General features: G+C 35.3%; 1 protein-coding gene across 1 annotated transcript in view; it reads right to left on the bottom strand.

Moving 5' to 3' along the window:
• Positions 1–20,935, bottom strand: part of Rim (Rab3 interacting molecule) — an 82,868-nt gene extending 61,933 nt beyond the window's left edge. Inside the window, exons 1-5 of the mRNA XM_070109991.1 lie at positions 20,134–20,935; positions 17,409–17,613; positions 13,879–14,001; positions 13,486–13,812; positions 12,633–13,419 (exon numbers count right to left, since the gene is read on the bottom strand). Coding sequence (XP_069966092.1) covers positions 12,633–13,419; positions 13,486–13,812; positions 13,879–14,001; positions 17,409–17,613; positions 20,134–20,243 — 1,552 coding nt within the window. The 5' untranslated portion in view covers positions 20,244–20,935. The remainder of the gene's footprint in view (positions 1–12,632; positions 13,420–13,485; positions 13,813–13,878; positions 14,002–17,408; positions 17,614–20,133) is intronic.
• Positions 20,936–21,300: the final 365 nt, after the last annotated feature.

The raw sequence follows: 21,300 nt of genomic DNA, 5'->3' as shown, positions 1-21,300 counted from the left end.
ATCTCTTCGACTGCTTTGGCATATAATCTTCGAATGCATGTATTGAAAACTTTTATGGAGCATTATTATTAAATAGAAATTTTTAGAATCACCTGTGCCCTATATACCTATAATACTATAAATGTTGTGGACCGAAAACTTTATATAAATTTATTCAGAAATGGGATCTGGCTGAAATTGCAAGAAATTTTCAGTTTTGTGAATTGTTATAAAGCAAATCACTGACTAGAAAGATAACTAAGAGACCCAGAAACAGCATAAATAGAATGTTGGTTATAAAACTCTCATCTTCGTATCAAGAAAATCTTGGAGAAATCTAGTTACAAACCTTTTCGCGTGGGATAATGGAAGGCTATTTGGGTTTACTCTATTTAGGATGCTGTAAAACCAATTATGAACAGAATGTAACTTCGAATCGCTACTATATATGCATATATATTACAATATATTATTTTACAACTAGATCACCTTAACCCAGGGACTCTGCTTGTATTTGCTGCAGTAGATTAAGACTGAAAAGTTTATACTTAAACAAAGCCAGTGGATTTATGTAAACTATTTTAAAAGAAGTAGGAGGAAAATGCCAAAAATTGAGTCTGTTCAGTTTCTGCTTGCATTCGTTGAACTATCAAGTTAATAAAAACCAGAAAAAAGTTAACTTGTGCTGCGCCGAGGCTATAATACCCTATCACAGATGCATTTTTTTATAGCATATAAGGGTATTAAAAAAGAAATTTATTCTGATTTTGAACGGTCAATTTACTAATAATGATAAAAAGCTATAAACCGTAGAAAGTTCTTGGATAATAATCTGTGCAAAATTTCGTAAAGATACCTTAATAAATAAACGAGTTTTCATACAAGAACGTGAGTTTTGATCGGGCGGTTGTATGACAGCTATATGCTATAGTATTCTGAGCTCAACAATTTATTCGGAGATTGTAGTGATGTTTTTGAATTATACTCTCTGCCTAAAGAAGTTTGGATACCTCGTGAAATGGAAATTTTTTCCATACTACCACTTGATTACGATCGTTTAGTTTGACAGCTATATGCAATAGTTGTCCGATATCGTTGGAACAGCTCCTTGGTAAGAAGAGGACAGGTGCAAAATATCAGATCGATATCTCAAAGACTGAAGGACTAGTTCATATATGTATATACAGACGGACAGATATAAAGACGGCATCACAGTTGGCTAAATCTAAGTTTCCTTTTGGGTGTTACAAACATCGTGGCAAACTTACTATACCCTGTTCACATATATGGGTACTATTCAGGAATTGCATATGACCGAAAATCCTTCAAGCAATCAAACTCAGAAACTACTTTGGTTGAATACTTGTGTATGTATTTTGTTTCAGTTCCGCTTTGTTTCAGTAGCTTTACTATAAACATTTTCATATGAAGAATCATCTGAGAACCTAAAATTTTAAAGAATCCAACGTGGTCACCGAGTAACACGAAAACGTAAACCACAAAAAAGGCTGTAAATAACCCTAAACTATATTTAATATTTCAGCGTTTTAAGACAACCCACAAATTCTACTGATAATCAGATTAGGGTACCGAATGTTAAAAATAGCAACCAACAACATACAACTCTAACTCAAATTAAATGCTAATATTACACACACACACATACAGACAAAGAGGCCAGCAGTTTTTCCACGCTTTACCATTCTTAAAAGTGACATGTGGCATGGGGCATGTGCCATTGATAGGCGGTACAAAAGTAGCTGGTTAGAGAATGCGGATGACCTTAGGAAGAAACAAAAAGCAGTCAAGCGTGCAATACGAACACGACGCTGAGAGGCGAACGTGTACATATGTACATATATATATAATGTATATGTGTGTGTGACAAGCCAAACGTCCAGATAGTTGTATGTGTGCCTGTTTCGTGTGCATGTGAGTTATTTTTACAAGTCACTGCCGTTTCAATGTGTGTGTGTGCGTGAGTATGCCAGCTGGCGTAGGACGTAAATGGAGCAACTCAATACAACAGAGTGGCAGAAAGCGAGTTTGTGCCTAGAGAAACACGGCATCAAAAAGTGTAAAAAATCAACAATTCATACAATAAACTATGCTAAACGCTTCAGTCGTGGAGTAGGTGACCTCTATATTTGCGCTGTGCGCGACATCGAGCATATGGCACCAACGCAGCATATGTATTGGTAATAACTTCAAAGGAAAACGAAGCATTTTCAACTAAAGAGTTCGTAAGCCGTTATAACGGTGTTGGCTGCTATTCAAAAATATGGTTAATTATTTATTTATTGTTGTAGGGTTAAGCGGGTTTACCATTGGTAGGTGTACGCAGCGTTATAATTAACTGACGCGTTGAGCTTTCCAGCGCAACGAACTCGACAGCAACACAATCAAAATATAGTAGAATTGAAAAAATGGCGGAAATTAACAAACCGACGTGCAAAATTGATTGCTTTCATTGATTTTCCTTGCGCTTAGCGTGCCAGCTGCTAGGTGCATTTACTTAGAATTATACACGGTAAGTAATATTATTATAAATTAGCGCACTTTTTGGTTTTGAATTTTATTTTATTTTTATTATTTCACTTCTGCCATTCTTATTTTGGTTTACTTTTTTTTATTTTTACCTCTTTTACATTAATTTTATTTGTCGATATTTTTCGCTTCGTGTATACGCCGTTTTGGTTCACTATATTGAGCATTGATTTTTGGCCATTTTCTTATTTAACTGCTAATTCAATTTTGACAGCTTGCTTATCTGTAGCATTTTGCATGCTGCTTTTCAGTACTATTATTAATTAATATTAAAATATTTTTTTTTTTTAATTTAGTCTGTGCAACACTTTTGCGCACATATTTTCTGTTTATATTCTACATATATATACATGTACACATTTGCTATATGTTTAGATACATGTAGTTTTACACCTTTTTGTGCGTAAAATGTAACCCTAGGCCTGCTCATTTCTCATGTGTGGTGCTGCTTGCTATGAGCCACCTCCTGAATGCCCGTCAACTCAAGGACATTTAGCGAAAACACTACACAATACATATTTTCAAGCATATTTGTATAAATGCATGCAACTACCAACAATTATATTTATTTGAAAAAAAAAAAAAATAACACTGAAACATTTATGCATTAGTTAACATTTCTTAGCACATTTAGGGCAAGTTCTGTCACGTGTAACGCACACATATTGCAACGCAACGAATTATTCGATATAATATTTATGTTACTCATACGCCACGCTGTACATTTGACTCACAGCACACGCAGTAAAATCCATTGTATGCTAGCTGCTTTATGTTGCTTGTTTGCTTATTGTTGCTTTTTTTTTTTTGAAATATTTCACAGAAATTTCATTTAAATTATTTTTTATTTATTTAATGCCCAATGTTGCTTTCTTCTAACACTCAGCTCCTTCAACACTTGAGTGTTTGATGCGCGCATTTTACGCTTGTCCAAAATGTTTATACCGTTTTGAAGTTCATCGAAAACTAATTTCATTTCGATTTTACTAAAAGCTGTAGCAGCATATTTTTATGCATTTCCAGTGTCATTCCACGGCAACGCTTCCACGAGTTGCCTTAACTAAAAATATAGTCACGCTATCACACACATGTACACACACACATATACAAACGATGTCTAGTGGCAGTAACAACAAACGCTTTGTTTGCATGTGCATTATTTCGGCCAAATGTTGCAACAAAAACAACACAAGCCAAACTGGTGGGTGTTTGGCACGCTGCTGATTTGCGTTGTTGTTGCAAGCGCTTCGTTTACCATTCGTCGCATGGCTGTTACGAATATCTAAAGCTGCTGTTCCTGTCATTCAATTGTTACTGTTTCATTTCTGTGCCGTTTCCGAGTTGTTTCGCTGGAAATTCACACTATTGTGAATGAGTTGCTTTTAGCTGCAGGTTGTTTGTATTAGTGTTGTTTTTATATTTAGTGCTAGTAAATCTTTTTTAAATGTTGCCTTGCGTTTCAGCTCTGCGTTCGCAGCTGTTCTTGTTACATAGGTACGCAGCAGCATTTGGCTATTGGCCATTGGCTTCGGAGTTGTCGACATATTTGTGTGCTAATTGATATAGAGCCCTTATCGAGCGTGTAATGTGGGTCAGCTTACCAAGTAATAGACAAAGTGAATTGCGAAAGTTTTGTATAATGAAAAGTGATAAGTGAGCATCATTTAGTACTAGTAGTAAAAAAAGTAAGATTGACTTGCATAATGGTATAGCTTGCTGGGCTCTATACGTGGACAAAGTGTCAGGAAATGAAATCACAACGTCACACCGAGTACTGGATCGTATCTGAAGGTTGGAAATTACGGGGGATTTCCAAATAGAAAACGGCTACAAATTCCATGCCAACTGTGGAAACATAAAATTTCTTAAATATTTTTTGAATGACAAGTCAGTGAACTCTATGCAATATTGCTTCATTTCGTGTTCATTATTACACCATTTCCGCAATTTAGGTATTAAATGGGTCTTTACATTATAAATATGCATACTTGAAAGTTAATAGTCAGCAGTGACATGCCAATCACACACGTTATGGCAGTTTGATTGACTGATATGTGAGTGTGCTGCAGCAAAAGCAAAACAAAGGACACTTTATAAAAACCACCTCATGCATAGACATAAATGCAACAAAGCCAACAGTTGAGGCTATGCTTTTTAGGATACAAAGGCAATGCGTAGCGTTCCGCTGATAAAAGCAAGACTTGCCTCACCTCACAAACACACTCCTCCTGAAGACAAACACATACAAGCACATATTCACCGACCGATTCATAACTACAATCAACGTATGTTTTTGTTTGTGTGTTTATCAATGCGAAACTATATAGTTACTGCTTGAGTAAGTGAGATAATAATAATAGTAGCAAAGCAGCGTATTTAACACCAGCGCACGTGCAATACTCGTATAAACGAACACTTGCCTTCCAATGACAATGAAACTACTTATTTCACTTTCTTCTCTGCAATTCGCCATAACTGGTACTCTGCTCTCATTGCGCCACACACGAGCGAATTCCAATTTGCCGCACTCATTTCAACGCTGCTTCAATGACAATAATGTTTGACTGCGGCGTGAAAATAATGGAGGCCATGGAGCCTGCAATGCGGGGCTTGGTGGCCAGCAATTGGAAGATACGCACTGTTAGTGTTTGGAAGCGTTACGACTCATACGCGCCACAAGCAGCTTTCAACAGCCACAACAAATGCTACACGCTTGTCCCGCATGTAGCACATGCCATGCAAAGCAGCAACGAAGTGAGCACAATACGTCAAGTCACATGCTTTCCAGTGTTGCTGAGTGAGTGAACAAGTTAGTGACTTGAGTCTATGAGAGATACTTGTGTGTTTGAGTTGCTTTTTCAAACTCACCACCGCGATGCTGTGTTGAGTTGTCGCATCAGTAGTAGGGGCCTTGCGCACTTTTCTGATGGTTGTTTGAGTGAAATTACTGCTACGTTATTCACCAAATAGTTGTGCATATCACCTAAAACTAATCGAGATAGATATGGAGTTATGTAAACATAAATGATCAGGATAACGAAACGAGTTGAAAAATCGAATGTCTGTCTATCTGTCCGTCCGCCCGTCCATGCAAGCTGTAACTTGAGTAAAAATTAAGATATCTTGCTAAAACTTGACACACATATTCCTTGCCACCATAAGAAGTTTGGTGTTGTAGATGGGCGTAATCGAACCACTGTCACGTCCACAAAACGCGATAATCGAAAACTTAAAAAATGCCATAATTAAGATTATAATGGGGAGTGGCATCGATGGTTAAACATTTTTTTTAAACGTGGGCGTGACCCCGCCTTCTAATAAATCAAACGTATACTTCTCCTAAACCATTCACAAATTTGCACAGAATAAATATTTTTTACATTTCCTTCGATAGTGTGAAAATGGATGAAATCGGATGATAACTCGCTCACTCCCTATATAACGGTTTTGTTAAAAACTACTAAAGGTATAAAAGTTAAATCAATAATAAAATGCGTCAGATACATTAAATTTCACATCCGGGAAACCGTTGTCAAAATTGCACGATGGGCGTGGCATTGCCCACATTTCGGCGAAATCATATATCTCTGGAACTACTTAATCAACTTCAACAAAATTTGGTACATAAAATTATTTTAACAATCTCATCTGACAATGCGAAACTGAGCGAAATCGGGCAACAACCACGCCTACTTCCTATCTAGCACAGTTTTAAATTCCATATGATTCCTTTACTTTCCAATATACAAATCAAGCAAAGAAGAATATAGCAGCACAAAACTTTGCACATAAAGTGCCTTTAAGGTATACCATCTCAAGTCTAAAAATTTTCAAAATCGGACCATAACTGTTTAAGCTACAAGTTGCGGAAATAACGGTCAATCTGTTAGATATATTATTGCAACTCGGAAAGAGTCTCTTTCTGATAATAGTATGCAAGTATGTCAAAAATGGGTTAATACTTTACTTAGCCCCCATATACCTTATCGAAATATTTTCGATTTTCCGGTTTACTTCATACTGCATATATCGACAAATATGTGAACTATTTCAATAAAATTAAGTGGATGTATTTTTCTTATAATGCTTCATATTTGTGCCTAAAATGCGTAAAATCGCGTTAAAACTTGCCCTAGCCCTTATATAACAAATCACAGAATTTTCAAACATTCAGTTGATTTTACTCCACATATGTTGATGATGGTATGTGAGGTACCTCAGGGTTGTATTTTATTATGTTAGTGGTATTTTGTATTGCCAAAAATATATAAAATCGGCTCAAAACTACCCTACTCCCATGTATCTAATATAGGATTTTCAAACTTCCGGTTGGCCTTATGCCATACTTGTATATGTCAGTCAAAATGTAAGATATCTTAGCAAAATTAACGGAGCTATGATATTACATAAACTATAGTTTAACGTAAAATATTTATAACATATATACATAGATATATATATGTATATACAGATACTACCTATATTAAGTTTCCTTATCGTTTAACAAACCTTATGCTGAACATATCGTTCAAGGTGTGTATTATATATTTAAAAAATTGCTTGAAAATATGATCTTAAGTATATCTCAGCAATATCAAAATTAATTCAAGCAGCGCATCCCTTTCTCTGTCTCCAAAATACCTTGTATAATAATTTACGACTTTCCAGTTGACAAAATTTGTGACACTTTAATACAATTAAATGAAGAAGGTTTCTTAGAAGCTGTGTGGAAATATCAACATCAACGAAATTAGTATACACTTTAGTCCAAACTTTATAGCCCAAAAATATGGAATTGCGTTCCTCTGCTTGACGTTTGCACATCAACTCATTATATTATATTAAATTTAGCTTATTCAGTTGAGTTTATATCCCATGTATCTCATTTGAAGATGATTTCAATATTTTTAGTAATAAAACTAATTGAATCTATGACCTATAATATAACTTAATAAAATACCAAATTTTATTGTAATCCATTTACGATTTTGTTTCGCATCATTTTTATATATAAAGTTTTTCTAACACCTGAGTGTATTTTCCCTGCTTTGATCCTTGCAAGTTGCAAGAGTATAAAATGTTCGGTTGCACTCGAACTTAGCCGTTCCTTACTTGTTTTTTATATTTTTTTTAGTTAATTTCAATGCTAATAATAAAATTGTTAAATTTTTTTACATATACATATATGGTATATTCCAGCCTTAGGCGTATACTAAACATATAAACTACCTGCAAATAATATGAGTATAAAACGTTGAAGAAATTTATTCTCTTAAATATGCCCAAAATACTTTGCACGTTGCTTACAAGAAGAAATCGTATCTTATTTGAAGGCACCAATTATTTATTTTGTACTTAGACTTTGGAATCAAACAGCCATTGCCCCGTATTCTTACGATTTTTTTTTAAGTTACTCATACGCCCCGCTCTACATTCGATCGAAATAAAGTGCTTGTATGGAAAACTTTTTCACTTAAACGAAATATCTTTAGCAAATTTGGCATGGATTATTGTCGAAAGCAAGGGTGCAATCTCCGAAGAAATTGTTCAGATCGGATCTTTAAAGTATATTGCTGCCTTCCAACTGAATAATGTAAATCAAATTTTTGTGTGGAAAACTTTTTTATTTGACAAGATATATTCACGACATTGAATATAGATTATTATCAGAGGTAACGGTATAAAATGTGAAACAAATTATTCAGATTGAATCTCTATAGCGTATAGCTGCCATACAAACTGAACGATGAAAATTAAGTCTTTGTATGGCAAACTTTTTTATTTAGCAAGATATCTTCACGAAATTCTTCACGGATTATTGTCTAAAACAAAAAATAAATAGACCGTTCTAGATCACGTTCCTATAAAAATTTATATTTGTAAAGTATACGTTTTTTCTTGTTTTCGATATTTTTGGAGGGCAACAAGGGACACTGCAAAATAATAAATGAAAATAAAATTTGTATACGGAGAATTTGTTGCTCTTAATTATTTTAATTAATTATTGAATGACGTAACACCGTGATTATACTGCAAAGAGTTAGATTAAGTTGTCTTTGAAGTTAACAAATATCAAGGAAGTAAATGCGTATATAATACTCGTAAATGCATTTTAATACCAAGCAGTGTGGTCACCAAGAACCCTAGGTGCGAAGCGAGTTCAAATGTCATACTTGAAATATAATCGAATTCTGTAATAGCATTCAAAGTTGCGCTGACTGAGTTCCTCAGAAGATTTTTGCATATTAAAAATGCTCCGCAGAACTCAGTTAAGTTTCGAAACCGGCTCAAAGCTTACAGATTTATCCACTTGTGGGCTCACTCCAATTTGTCGTTGAGCATAGAAAGGATAATAAATAAAGTTAAAAACCATTTGAAAAACTTTCTAATCTAGTGAAAAAAATTTCATGCGGTTTTACGAATAAGGGATAAAAGTTTTGCTTTTAGAAAAATTAATTGCTTGCGTAAAATGTGGACGCCTAGAGAATGCATGTATTTAATAAGCATTATGTTCATTGTGTTGCACAGTTACTAACAAGGCTTGTAATTGTTTTCTTTTCATCTTATTGACGCAGAATTATTTTTCCATGCTCCATTATGGAGCTTAACTTTATTTTAAAATTTTTTTTCACAGTACTAGGAATCTATCTAATTACTGCATTTCAGTATAAAGTCTGAAAGCAATATAAACGAGAAATATATTTTTCAACATTAAACATTTTTTTCCAAACGAAAAAATTTTTCATGCGAAATAAAATTGCAGCGGCTAGCGCTACTTAAAGTTTTGCTTCGCCTGTTGTATACATTTTTTTTTTTTACAGAACCAGAGTCCATCAGTCTGTCGCGAAACATGAGAGATAGGAAAATTAAACTAATTTGCACAGAGTTTTATCAAACGGTAAACAACTGCAGCAACTCGGTAATAAGTTCGCAATGCATTGCAGATGTGTGGCATGTGTGAGCACCGTTAGTAGCACTACTACAATTGTTATTGTCATAAATAATCATTAAATAACTTTTATTACAAGTACAGGTCACCTACTAGCGGTGTAGCCACTGTATATACACAAATGCATACATACCTTCAGGCATACGGATAGACATATCTACACACATATATACTGGAAGCGTGTAGGTGTGCCACTGTAATGGCAAAACTAATGCGATCTCTGCAAACTGCATTAAAGATAAAAACCAAAACCAAACTAGCAACAACTGCGAAAAGTTACTTTTGCATTGGTTTCAAGTGCAAGTGATTACAATGAGTTTATACGCATGTGTAGGCGTGTGTGTGAGCGTTTTTTATGCGCGAACGCTTCGCTTCTGCTCTCTAATTAGCGTAATAAGTCTAGCGTTGCCTGGAAATGTTAAAGCTATCCGCGAAAATTGTATATGCCACATTATTAGCGCCGCCAAGAGCAAGGAACCAAAATTTGGCACAACCCGAAAGCAAAGGAAATGCTCAAAGAAAAGACTAAACAGTTACAAAAAAAAAAAAAGAAGAAAGTAACGGCAACATGTTTCAGCATTCGATACAAAAACTAACTTAAGAATGCAAGTAACAGCAAAAACGTAATAATCTCGAAATATTGTGTGCACAAAATACATTCATACACATACACACACGCATTTGCTTAGCAGCAATTGCAACGGAATGCATATTGTGTGCCTGCAGTTGACGTGGCTATCGCTGATGCTTTGTTATTGTTATACAGAAAAAGGAAGTTTGTACTTTTTTTTGTGGCTCTGTGTATATACGTATGTGGGTATGTATGTGTATGTTTGTGGTGGAAAATTGCGCCAAAACCAGCAAAGAAACATCATCTAGCTTTGCCGTGGTCATAATTGTTTTTGTGGTTTACATACAATTTGTATTTGTTGTTGTGCTAGATATTTTATGACTTTTGTTGTTTCTATTGTTGTTATGCGCTTGCAAATCGTGTTTTCAGGTCAGTAAAGAGGGCAACAGCTACCAACAAACAACAAGCTAGCCATGTAGTGCCAACCACCAACAAAAAAAAAAAAAAAAACATATCAAAAGTCAACAAAACAACAACAAAAACGAACAGTAAAAATATGTAAAACTTTACAGCAGCAACAACAAGGACTTGCAGCAGCAGCCTACTTCCTTTGGTTGCCTTCTACGCTGCAACACGCCTTTACAACACTCATCGTTTAGGTTCCAGAGGTGTAGGCATATCTATATGCCACTTTACTCGCATGAAGTACGCTTCTATGTCTATGGCTGTGTGTGTCGTATCATAGCCATTTGTAGGCAATTTTGTACTACTTTTCGGCTAGCGTGAACTAGTTTCTTAGGCTCATTTAACACACTGACTGATTTGACCACGAATTTTCATGTTGTTCTAAGTAAAAAAACAAAAGTCATTTGTTTTAAAACCGATACTATAACTTGGTGAGTGATTCGTTAATTATTATTCATTGTTTTGTTACGAAAAACTCAATAATTGTTGAATAGCAATAAACTGTGCTAAAGATTATATGTTTAATGATTTTAATTCATTGAAGTATCTTTATTTGGTGATTCAACGTAGAAAATTGTGAAAAAGTACAGTTCATTGCTTGATTCCATTTCCTGCAGGGATAAACATTTGTAGTCACTGTAGAGAACATTGAAACCAAAAAAAACAGGATCGCACGATATTTAATAAATAAATATCCATCGCATGATTCAATTATATTATATATAAAAGGTTGTGTCGATAGGCCACAAACAACAATTTGTCAAAAGTAATTGCATACATAATGTCAAAATCAGCAGTTTTGCATTGCCTCTTTTTGATTTCATGATACAAAAATAAATTTTTCAAATATTTTAACTGTTGAAAATACGTTTCTTGTTTGATTACTGAATACAAAATCGTGCCGATGAAATGGTAAGGGGCAAATTCATAAGGAAAACAAAAAACCGTTTCTTTGACAGTATGGATACAAACAGTTCTTTTGTAAGAGGAAGCATGCTCCGTATTGACACAACCTTATATTATTGAATCATGATCTGTCCTCGTATCTAGAAGAAATGGAAGGCGGCTAAGCTTTTTATTTTATTTCAGAGACACAGTTTGATTTGCAAGTTCTACCGAAATATGTTCTTATAGAATAGATGTTTATTTGGTTCACTATCATAAATTATTATTGTACATCTATTGATACTAGTTACATTATTAATGACTAAACTTGTGCTAACTTCACGAATTAATCTTCAAAAACTAATATTTAGAAAACACAATGTAAAAATAGTGTTCGGAAAGTTATATACCGGGCCTAAAAATTTAATAAGAGCTATATATATAAGCTAAATATAAGCAGAGTTTATATAATACATATATAAAAACTTACTACTGCAGCCGTATAATAAATTAGTATGTGTCTATAAATGCAATATAGTATATTATAAAATAAGTTAGATATTAATAAATTTGTGAAACATAAGTGCATCATTTTTTTCTACCATACCATCTGACTTGATAAATATATATACATATAACTGTTGATAACGTTACACTAAAACTGCAACTGTGTAACTTAACCTAACCTAATTTTTAGCACTATAGGTATTTTATGAAAATTTTGTGTAGTATTCGTGCTGACAAATATTCAAAATAAGTTTTACTTGAAGAAAATAAAAAAAAAAACAATTATATGTTTATAAAATATTTGTTTATTTTTAAATAAAAAAAATAAAAGAAATGTGCATTTGTAAATGTTAGCGGTTACTCCCAACGAAAGAGATAACAAACCAATGAGGCGGTTATTAGGGACTGTCCCGAACAGCGAGTACAAAAAGACTGCTGTTTAGAGTTTAGAATTTTTGAAATATACCTATTACACATTTTCGTATGTTTTAAGAAATTTGTTTTCATGTTAATTTTTTCAGCAAAAAAAATTTGAAAACACAAAACCGAATTTACAGCTTATAAAGTTTAATCAAATACTCAATGAGAATTGAGTGCGAGCAATTGTATTAGTTAAACCACAAATGTTTCATATAGCAAGTAAATAAGTGGCAAGTGTACTTTGTAGAGGAAAATATAGAGAGTGAGAGTAGAAAACATATGCAAATTGGACAAAACGAGCCGACTCACCATCATAATCATATTCGGCCGCGTGTGGCGCTAGCATGTGAGCTTGTATCTCCTCTTCCGAGCTGCTGAAGGAATGCTGTTGCGGTGGACCGTATTGTGCACCGACTAATGGGCGCCGCTGTTGTTGTTGCTGTGGCTGCAGTTGTTGCTGTTGCGGATAGCTTGCCATATCCATGGCGTGACCGCCGCTAATGGTGAGATTACGCGACAATGGCGCCGGTTTCTGATATGATCCTACGCCGCTTGGGCCGCCACTCAATGGTGGCGTGGGGAGTTGTGCCGTTTGTGGACTGTATGAGTGTTGATGTGGAAGCCGTTGTTGTTGCAGTGGCTGTTGTTGTTGTTGTTGCAGTTGCTGTTGGTGACGCTGTTGGTGTGGTTGTTGTTGTTGTTGCGTCATGCCACCGGACGCCTGGGTGGGCATAGATTGCATGTGCGAGCGCAACGCTTGTGGCTGCTGATGTTGTTGCTGTTGTTGTGTGAGTTGTTGCTGTTGCTGCTGTGGCGACAGATGCTGCTGGTGGTGTGGTGGTAAATTACGTTGTTGCGCCTGCTGCTGTGACACTGATGGCTGTTGAAATTTATGTTGTTGCTGCTGCTGGTGTTGTTGTAGTTGTTGCTGATTTTGATACGGCGCGTGCTGTGCATGTGGCTGTTGTTGTTGCTGCAGTGGCGGTTGCTGCAACTGCTGCTGGTGATGGCCTTGTTGTTGTTGCTGTTGCTGCTTTTGCAACTGACTTGGATGCACCAGATGTGGATGTTGCCGCATCAGACCGTCCAGCTCACCCTGTAAATTTTTTAGAAATTCACTATTAACTTTCACTAAAAACACCATTTTCTTGCAAATGCATGCCTGATAATAGCGTGGATCATCATCTGGAAATGCCCGCTGTCCGCCACTCGCTTGCTGTTGTCCACCTTGCGTGCCATATTGTTGTTGCATCTGCTGCTGCTGCATGGGCCGTTGACGCTGTTGTCCGGGACTCATATCTGCGCCACTGTCCGAGGCGGACATACGCCGATTTGTGGGCGTCTCTTGCTGAGAATACTGCCGGCGCAGCACGCTTCCCGTTCGTTGCATTGGTAGATTCTCTTTTTCGGCTGCGCTACGCGTTCGCTCCAATTTCGGCCGTTTGTCCAGTGTGTCATGCGGATCGACAATGGCCTGCTGCGAGATATCCTAAGCGAGTAAAATATAATTGAGCTGTATAAAATAGATATTAGTTGTTGTTGTTTTTGCACTTACACTACTGCCATCAGGCTCGATGCGTCGAAGGAAACTCTCCTGTTGTTGTCCCTTATTCATCCATTGTCCAGTCTTTGAAAGTAGTTCCTGCTTTTTGCGGCAGAGTATACAGACCCATATTACCTTATTTAGAAAAGATAATTATTATATTCGTAAGCAATGTACGATAATAACATATAATATATTCTATAATTGTTTTGTCAGGTACAGTTATGCTATCGTAATTACTATATTAAAATAAGTTTCACGGCACTAAATAATGTTTTTCTCCTGCTTGTATCGCTTTTAAAGACTAATCTGAGATAAGTAGAATGAATAATTCATTAAAATTTACTTTGTGTACTCAGTCTAGTACTGTTATTTTGGTTGCAATTCCGTTCATCAACATCATTATACCCTGAACAAGGTGTATTAAGTTTGCCACAATGGTTGCAACACCCAAAAGTCTATAAATGATAATGATCAGCGTGACTAGCTGAGTCGATTTAGCCATGTCCATCTATCGGTCTATCCCTATATACGTGAACTAGTCCCTTAGTTTTTAAGATATCGATCTGAATCTTTGCACGCGTTCGTTTCCACTCAAGAAACTGCTCATTTGTCCGAACTGCCGATATCAGAACACTATAGCATATAGGTGGCTTACAAGCTGAACGATCGGAATAAAGATGCTTAGATGGAAAACTTTTACACTTAACGAAATATCTTTAGCAAATTTGGCATGTATTATTGTCTAAAGCAAGGGTGCACTTTTCGAAGAAATTGTTCAGATCGGATCACTATAACATAAAGTTGTCATACAAACTGAACGACCGGAATCAAGTGCATGTAAGGAAGCATTTGTATTTGTGAAGTGTATTATAGCTTCGGTGCAATTGAAGTAAACGTTGTTTCTTTTTTTTTAATTCAAATTGAGAATATGGTAGTTGTGACGTCACTTTAGCGTTGATTTTATATGTCAGATAAATTTTCCTGAAATCGATTGTAGAAAGCTTAACTAATAGAATTCAACAAGATAAACTTGAAGAAGTGAAGACTATTGCACGTAGATTTGTGTCAGCAGAGGCTTCTAATTATATTTTATAGATTGCCATATTCTCTTTCGACGGATATTTCAAGTATGCACCCAAATTCCTAAATTTCCTGTCTTGTAGGTTAAATGTCACAGGTGAGATGATTTTGAGTAAAATACCTACAATGTGTTCTCCGTAAACCTTTCAAAAAATATTCGCTGAGGCTACTAATAACTCACTAGATAGTTAAGTCCATAAAAAAATTTACAAGTTACATGAAATAATTGTAAAGATATCCGAAAGATGCTCATGGATGCCTTGAATGCTCACATTTTAAGCAACAAAAGCCAACAAGTAGCAAAGCGAAGTTTTCAAAATCGAACCGAATGTATTGTGTCGAAAAGTAAGCGCTAACGTTGGACAAAATGGCAAATACCGAACCCGCGTGATCGATTAAAAAATGCAAGAAAATATAGAATTGGCACAAATTTGGTTTTAATAAATCTTATAACAGCATTATTCATATATTATTCTTAAAATAAAAAATAAGTCATACGTACATATAATACATATGTATGGTATGTATACATATGTAACAATATATTGTAGATGTAACACCATACCGCCTTCAATGTAAGCACGTACAGAGGCTTCGCGTATGGATGGTGTGTGTGCCGCCCTGAGTCCAATATATTGCCAAACACAATTATATATATTTAATATGTGTTTTTTTTTAACTCGGCCTGCGTTGCTCTTGCAGGCAACTCGCCTATCACACTCACATCTGACCTATATTCTGCAAGACATCGCGGAATCACACGCGTTATGTCAAACACATAAATTAAGTTGAAATCAAGGTCATACAAGTGCTAATACTTTTCGCTAAGACAATGGCTACAGAAAAGAAAGCAATCACAAACAGACGAAAAATCTGTGGTATATGATATTTTATATGTATACTTATATATATTTGTTGTAAATGGCACAGTGTACGTGTATGTACTATGCAGATACTGCTTGGCAACTAAGTACAATATTTAGACATACATCAAAAACAAATGACGTTGAAGGACAGTTACCGCAAATATAATTTTATGCTGGCTGATGACATACTCTATATATACCATGCCTTTTTACATTTGTTTCAACCGTTTCGAAGTAATTCAAAACGTTAACTTGATGTTTGATACAATTTTTTTTTTGGAAATGTTTCTTACTCAAAGCATTTGCGCAGAACTCATTAAAATCTCGTGGAAATTGTTCAAAGTTGTGACTTATTATTAATCGTCTATGAACACACTTTGAGAAAATTGTCCGCTGTTTGGATTTCTGCTGGGTTTTATCGCAATTTTCTTCTTGTTACCTTATTTAAGCAATTATAACATCGGAGGTTTGGAAACAAAAAGAAGCCCCACGGAGCCTAAATTGAAGAATATGCCGGATAAAGTAGAAGTGCGTTTCTTAATTCGAGCAATTTGGTTGAGGCGCTGGCGAAAGTGGTAGTTGATGGGTTTTCATCTTCGGTGGTCATGGCAGATCTTCGGTCCAATAATTCGGCATAACACAGGCCTGTGTCTGTTTTCTCTTCTTCAAATAGTCGAGGATTCACACCTTGTGAATCCTAGAAAACTATGCATAATACCTCTCCCGCCGACAGCTCTTCTTTGGAGCAGTATACCAGTGGACCTACATTTCACCGACGGTCATGGGCTGCATGATTATTTTGAGATTCCTACTATCTCAACAACATGTTCAATCGGTGATATATCCGTACTAATTTACGAACTTTTATCACGTTATCCACCGTGGTTCACGCTTTGGGTATGGGTCACCAAAAATCGATGTTAAAGCAATTTTTGATAATCGCCGACGACGGTGAAGTGTCATCATAAACAGACACCAAGAGCTTTCTGATTTCACTGCGCAAGTTCCCTTACAAAAACAAAAAACGACCGATATAACTCTTTTTCCAGTTTTCTAAGTTCCCCGGACACGCGCGTTCCAACATGCGTACAAAAGAGCACTACGAGTTCGATACGATTTTGACAGTATTTCCGAAAGTTTTTATTTTGTAAAGTTTTTTTTTTAATTTAGTATTCAAAAGTCTATATTTTTCCGCCAACTCCACTGCGAGGTCGCTTACTGTTTCTGCATACATACATACCTATATATCTTGTATACGATGGAAAAAAAAAGCAACTAAAAAGTTTAAATGCACTTTCGCAGTTCATTAACGCATATCAACACACGTTGAAAAACGTTTATGTAAGCCTGTCAGATTTGCTTTTAAAATTTATCAGCCTGTCACTCGTATACAAGCTTATGGTATGTGTAATAAACCACCTACTTGTTTATGCACTCATGTTGCTATATAATTAAGCGAAAGTAGCGTGAACCTATTCATAAACTTCTTCGTAGCTGAGCTAATTGGACTTTAGCTTTCGGTGACTGTCATTCATTGTCAGTGCCAGACTATTAATTAAACAGCAGTACCGTTTCCCGATAACACGCACTTACCTTGTTGCTACGCAGTGTCACTTTTCCGCCACAACGCGCACAACATACGATGTTGCAATAATGGCAAATATGTCCAATTCCATCGGCGAATTTCGTTTGAAGGCAAATGTGGCAGATTGCACCCAATTCGATGCCGGATTTCTTCTGCTCCTCGGAGCGTTGACGTATTTGCATTTCTAATGAGACGACCTCATCCTGTTTGCGACTGAAAGCATATTATTAAATATACAAAATTATAATCCCCGCTCAATAGAAAATATAATATTCTGTATAAAAAAGTAATTAACTTAATATTTATGTGGCTGTGTACCACTGGTTTACTCATGCGATCACATATGCGTACTGGTACAACTTTAGTGATCATTGCAAGAGAGTTGATTGCCGATGTCTGGCGATTCTTGAATGAGAGCCCGTTTTATTATTGCATGGGAGAGGATTGAAATTATTTTTCATACCGAAAGTTGTAATGTTCAATCTTCTGAACGAGCTCTTTACCACAAAACGGATACGAAGGAGTCTTTTCAACTACTGATTGAGTTAAACGTTTGGTGTTGTGAAAAGCTTAACGCTCATTGATAAGCGCCCAAAGCTTTCAAGTAAAAAAAAATTACGAATCGACACCATAAACACCTGCTTTATCGCTTCAGTAGCTTATCGTGGTTCCTTGATAAGGTAGAAGCTCAAAAATCATTAAATAGTCTCAAATTAAATTCCAATACTAAAATCATAAAACTGTTATATGTATATTTCTCCTTATAGGTCATTCTAATCTAGCTCATATAGATATAGCATTGTCTTGGAAAGTAAACGACCATAATTTGATCGATCATTTCGTATGACGATATCCTAAAGTGGTCTGATATTAAATGAAGCAGCTTCTTGTAGTGAAAAAAAACGATTTTCAGATCGATCTCCCAAAAATTGAGAGACTAGTTCGGGTGAATACAGACGGATGGACAGAGGAACATGCCTAATCAACTCAGATCGTTAGCCGGATTTTTGATGTACATTTATCTATACATACTATATAGACGTTTCTTTTATGTGTTACACATTTTGTGCAAATTTACCGTATACACGCAATCGACTAATAAATCGATAAGGCATAACACCGGCAAGAGTCATCGTCTTGAGTTAGCCGAAATCTGTACATTCACCTGCGCTGAGAATACACGGAAAACTCGCCATTACAAAGCTACCGATAGTGGTAACTCACTACTATTCTCTGAGAGCGATGTTCAGAATCTCGATATTAATGCTCGCTGGGATTACATTAGTCGCCCACTATGTGGCGCATTTGGAAATATTATTGCAATTAGCAAAATCGAACTTACTAATTAGTACGATGAACATTGTCACAGCGCAGTAGACTGTAAATATGTTCCATATAATTTTCACTAAAATCGAGCTCAACTAGTGCATTAATGGATAACCAAATTAAATTGAAAACAAAGCGGAGGAATATGTGCGCAGAGAACAAAAAGCGGTACCGTAATGCAAGTAACAACACTAAAATATGAAAAGCCTATCAGAAGGTATGGCAACCAACGAATTTAATTCGATAGAAGTGAGTAAGCGGATATCTCATTCAAGTGATATAACCGATTTTTCGTTTTATAGACTTTAAATAAGTTTTACTATTATAAATGGTTCAAATGACGGAGTAGTTTCAAAAAGCAAATCTTTTTTATTGCTTTTAAAAACTTAAGACTCGATATAAAATATAATTGTTTATACAAGGTAATTATACAATTTTCCCACCGACACTAATTCACGAGATTTAGGCTGTTGAGTAGATTGTCTCTCTAATATACTAGATTTAGAAAGAATTCGAAGAGGAAAACAAAAATTACTTTTGTTTATCTCGTCACCGAGGAGCTTTGAAGCTAATCTACTCGGAATCTCCCTGTGCGACTCTGATTTAGCACCACCTTTGTCAGTTGGGAAATTTATTACATTATCACAGCTGTTCTTGACACTACAAGCTGTCAAAGTCAAAAAAAATTACACAAACAAATAAAAAAATACATAGCAATATCAAGTAAATAAATGAAAAAGGCGGAAAATACAATAGTATCAAAAAAAAAGGAGAGTAATGTGGAGTGAGGCAGATCTAATAGAGTTGTGCCAAGAAAAAATGCCACAACTTCAATCGGCTAGTCAAAAACAGCTTTTTTATAAATCTTCAACGGCAGTGAGAACAGTTTAGATTAGTGAATTGATTAAATGTAATCTAATTACTTCAAATTAATGGTGACAACATGATATAATATAAATGGTAAGGCGCTCGTTGCTAAAACCAAGGCGTTACTAAAATGTGTTGTTTTGATGTGGAAAAACACATTTCTCCACCAAGTAGTGAAACATAACTTCATTGCGCAGGCGTCAGACTACATGTTAACGCCAGGTTGCTAGCAAGTTTGTTAGCACTGCTCGCATATTTTGTTCGCTTCGCTACTGACTAACGCTTGACGCAACAGAGACAATTGATATGATACTTTTATGATACTTCATGAAAGTTTCAATGTTTATACGCTAATATTTCGCGCCAAGCTATTAGTCAGCTTCACCAGTCATGCGTCATGTACATATAATACTCACCTAAGTAATTAAATTTATTTTACTTGCCTTCATAATTTAATTCTAAAAACAATATTTAGACGCTATGTCTCGATGTATATAAAATGATATTATATTTATATATTTCTAGTCATTTGATACTCACCGCATTATCTCATTGTGCGCCTCCTCCTCCTGCTTTTGACGCATGAGTACATTTTCGATTTGCATACGCTCATGTGGCGTTAGGTGCGACAAATCTGGCATATCATCCATTTTTCCTAACTACTTACTAACGTTTGTTTGCTTGTATGTACCGTTGCGTAGCGTAAGGACCGTATACAAAACTCGCTAAACTATGAGCAATTGCGAATTGTGAGTTGTTTAGAGCTTCTAATATAGCTTAAAGCTTAAAGTTCAATAAGGCTTTGAAATGTGAAAAAAATTCATATAGAAATAATTTCGTTGATTTAGTTTACAATATCCGCTGTCCCGCTATTTCCATTTGATTAATTTATATGTACTTTGTTTAGTGTTGGCTTATACATGTATGTAAGTATATAAGTAGTTTGTTGCAGCAGTAGTTGTTGTTGTGGCGACAAATGACGTAATTTACTGGTCTACTTGCGGTGTTGAATATATGTATGCTTGCAGTTGTTTTATATTTTTTTTATAAATATTTAATTTGGTTTATTTAATTCTTTCTGCTTTTGCCGCTTTTCGTATTATCTTTGAATATGATCGTGTGCTGTTTAAATTTTCTTATGAATTTATATTATTTTTTAAAGTTTTCTTGCAGTTATTTTTAGTGCGTTCAAATATTTTTATTTGATATCTCAATTATTAATTAATTTATTTATTTTATTCAAATTTGTTTTTTCAGTAATAATTTTAATATTTATATATATATTTTTTTTTTTATTATTAACTAGTATGTTAAAGCTTTTGCAGTTTTCGTCTAGTTCCTTCTTCCTCTACGCCGTAATGCCTTTTATTATCCTTGTAGTGTAGTTATTATTGACAAAAATTTATTTGTGTATACTACATGTGTGTATGTATTTTCCTTAGAAAACCGCAGTTTGCCTCCACAAGTTGCTGTGCTTCATTTATTGTGCTCTCTTTTGACGTCTAGCTGCGTACTATTTACTTTACTGTGAGGCTCGCTAGTCAACCGTGTTGTCTATTCCATATTAATTAAGGTTTGTCGTGCAGTCGTTGTTGCTGGGTTTTTTTATTGTGTCATCCGTTTGCTGCTCATCAAAGTCCAAGGTAAGATCATTTTTATTTTATTTTTGCTGATTTGCCTTGTATTTATGATATTCCGTTATGCTAC

The sequence above is a fragment of the Bactrocera oleae genome, chromosome 2, assembly GCF_042242935.1.
Source record: "Bactrocera oleae isolate idBacOlea1 chromosome 2, idBacOlea1, whole genome shotgun sequence".
In the NCBI taxonomy this organism is placed as follows: domain Eukaryota; kingdom Metazoa; phylum Arthropoda; class Insecta; order Diptera; family Tephritidae; genus Bactrocera; species Bactrocera oleae.
The sequence above is the reverse complement of the archived record's forward strand: the minus strand, read 5'-3'. Positions and strand labels throughout refer to the sequence as shown.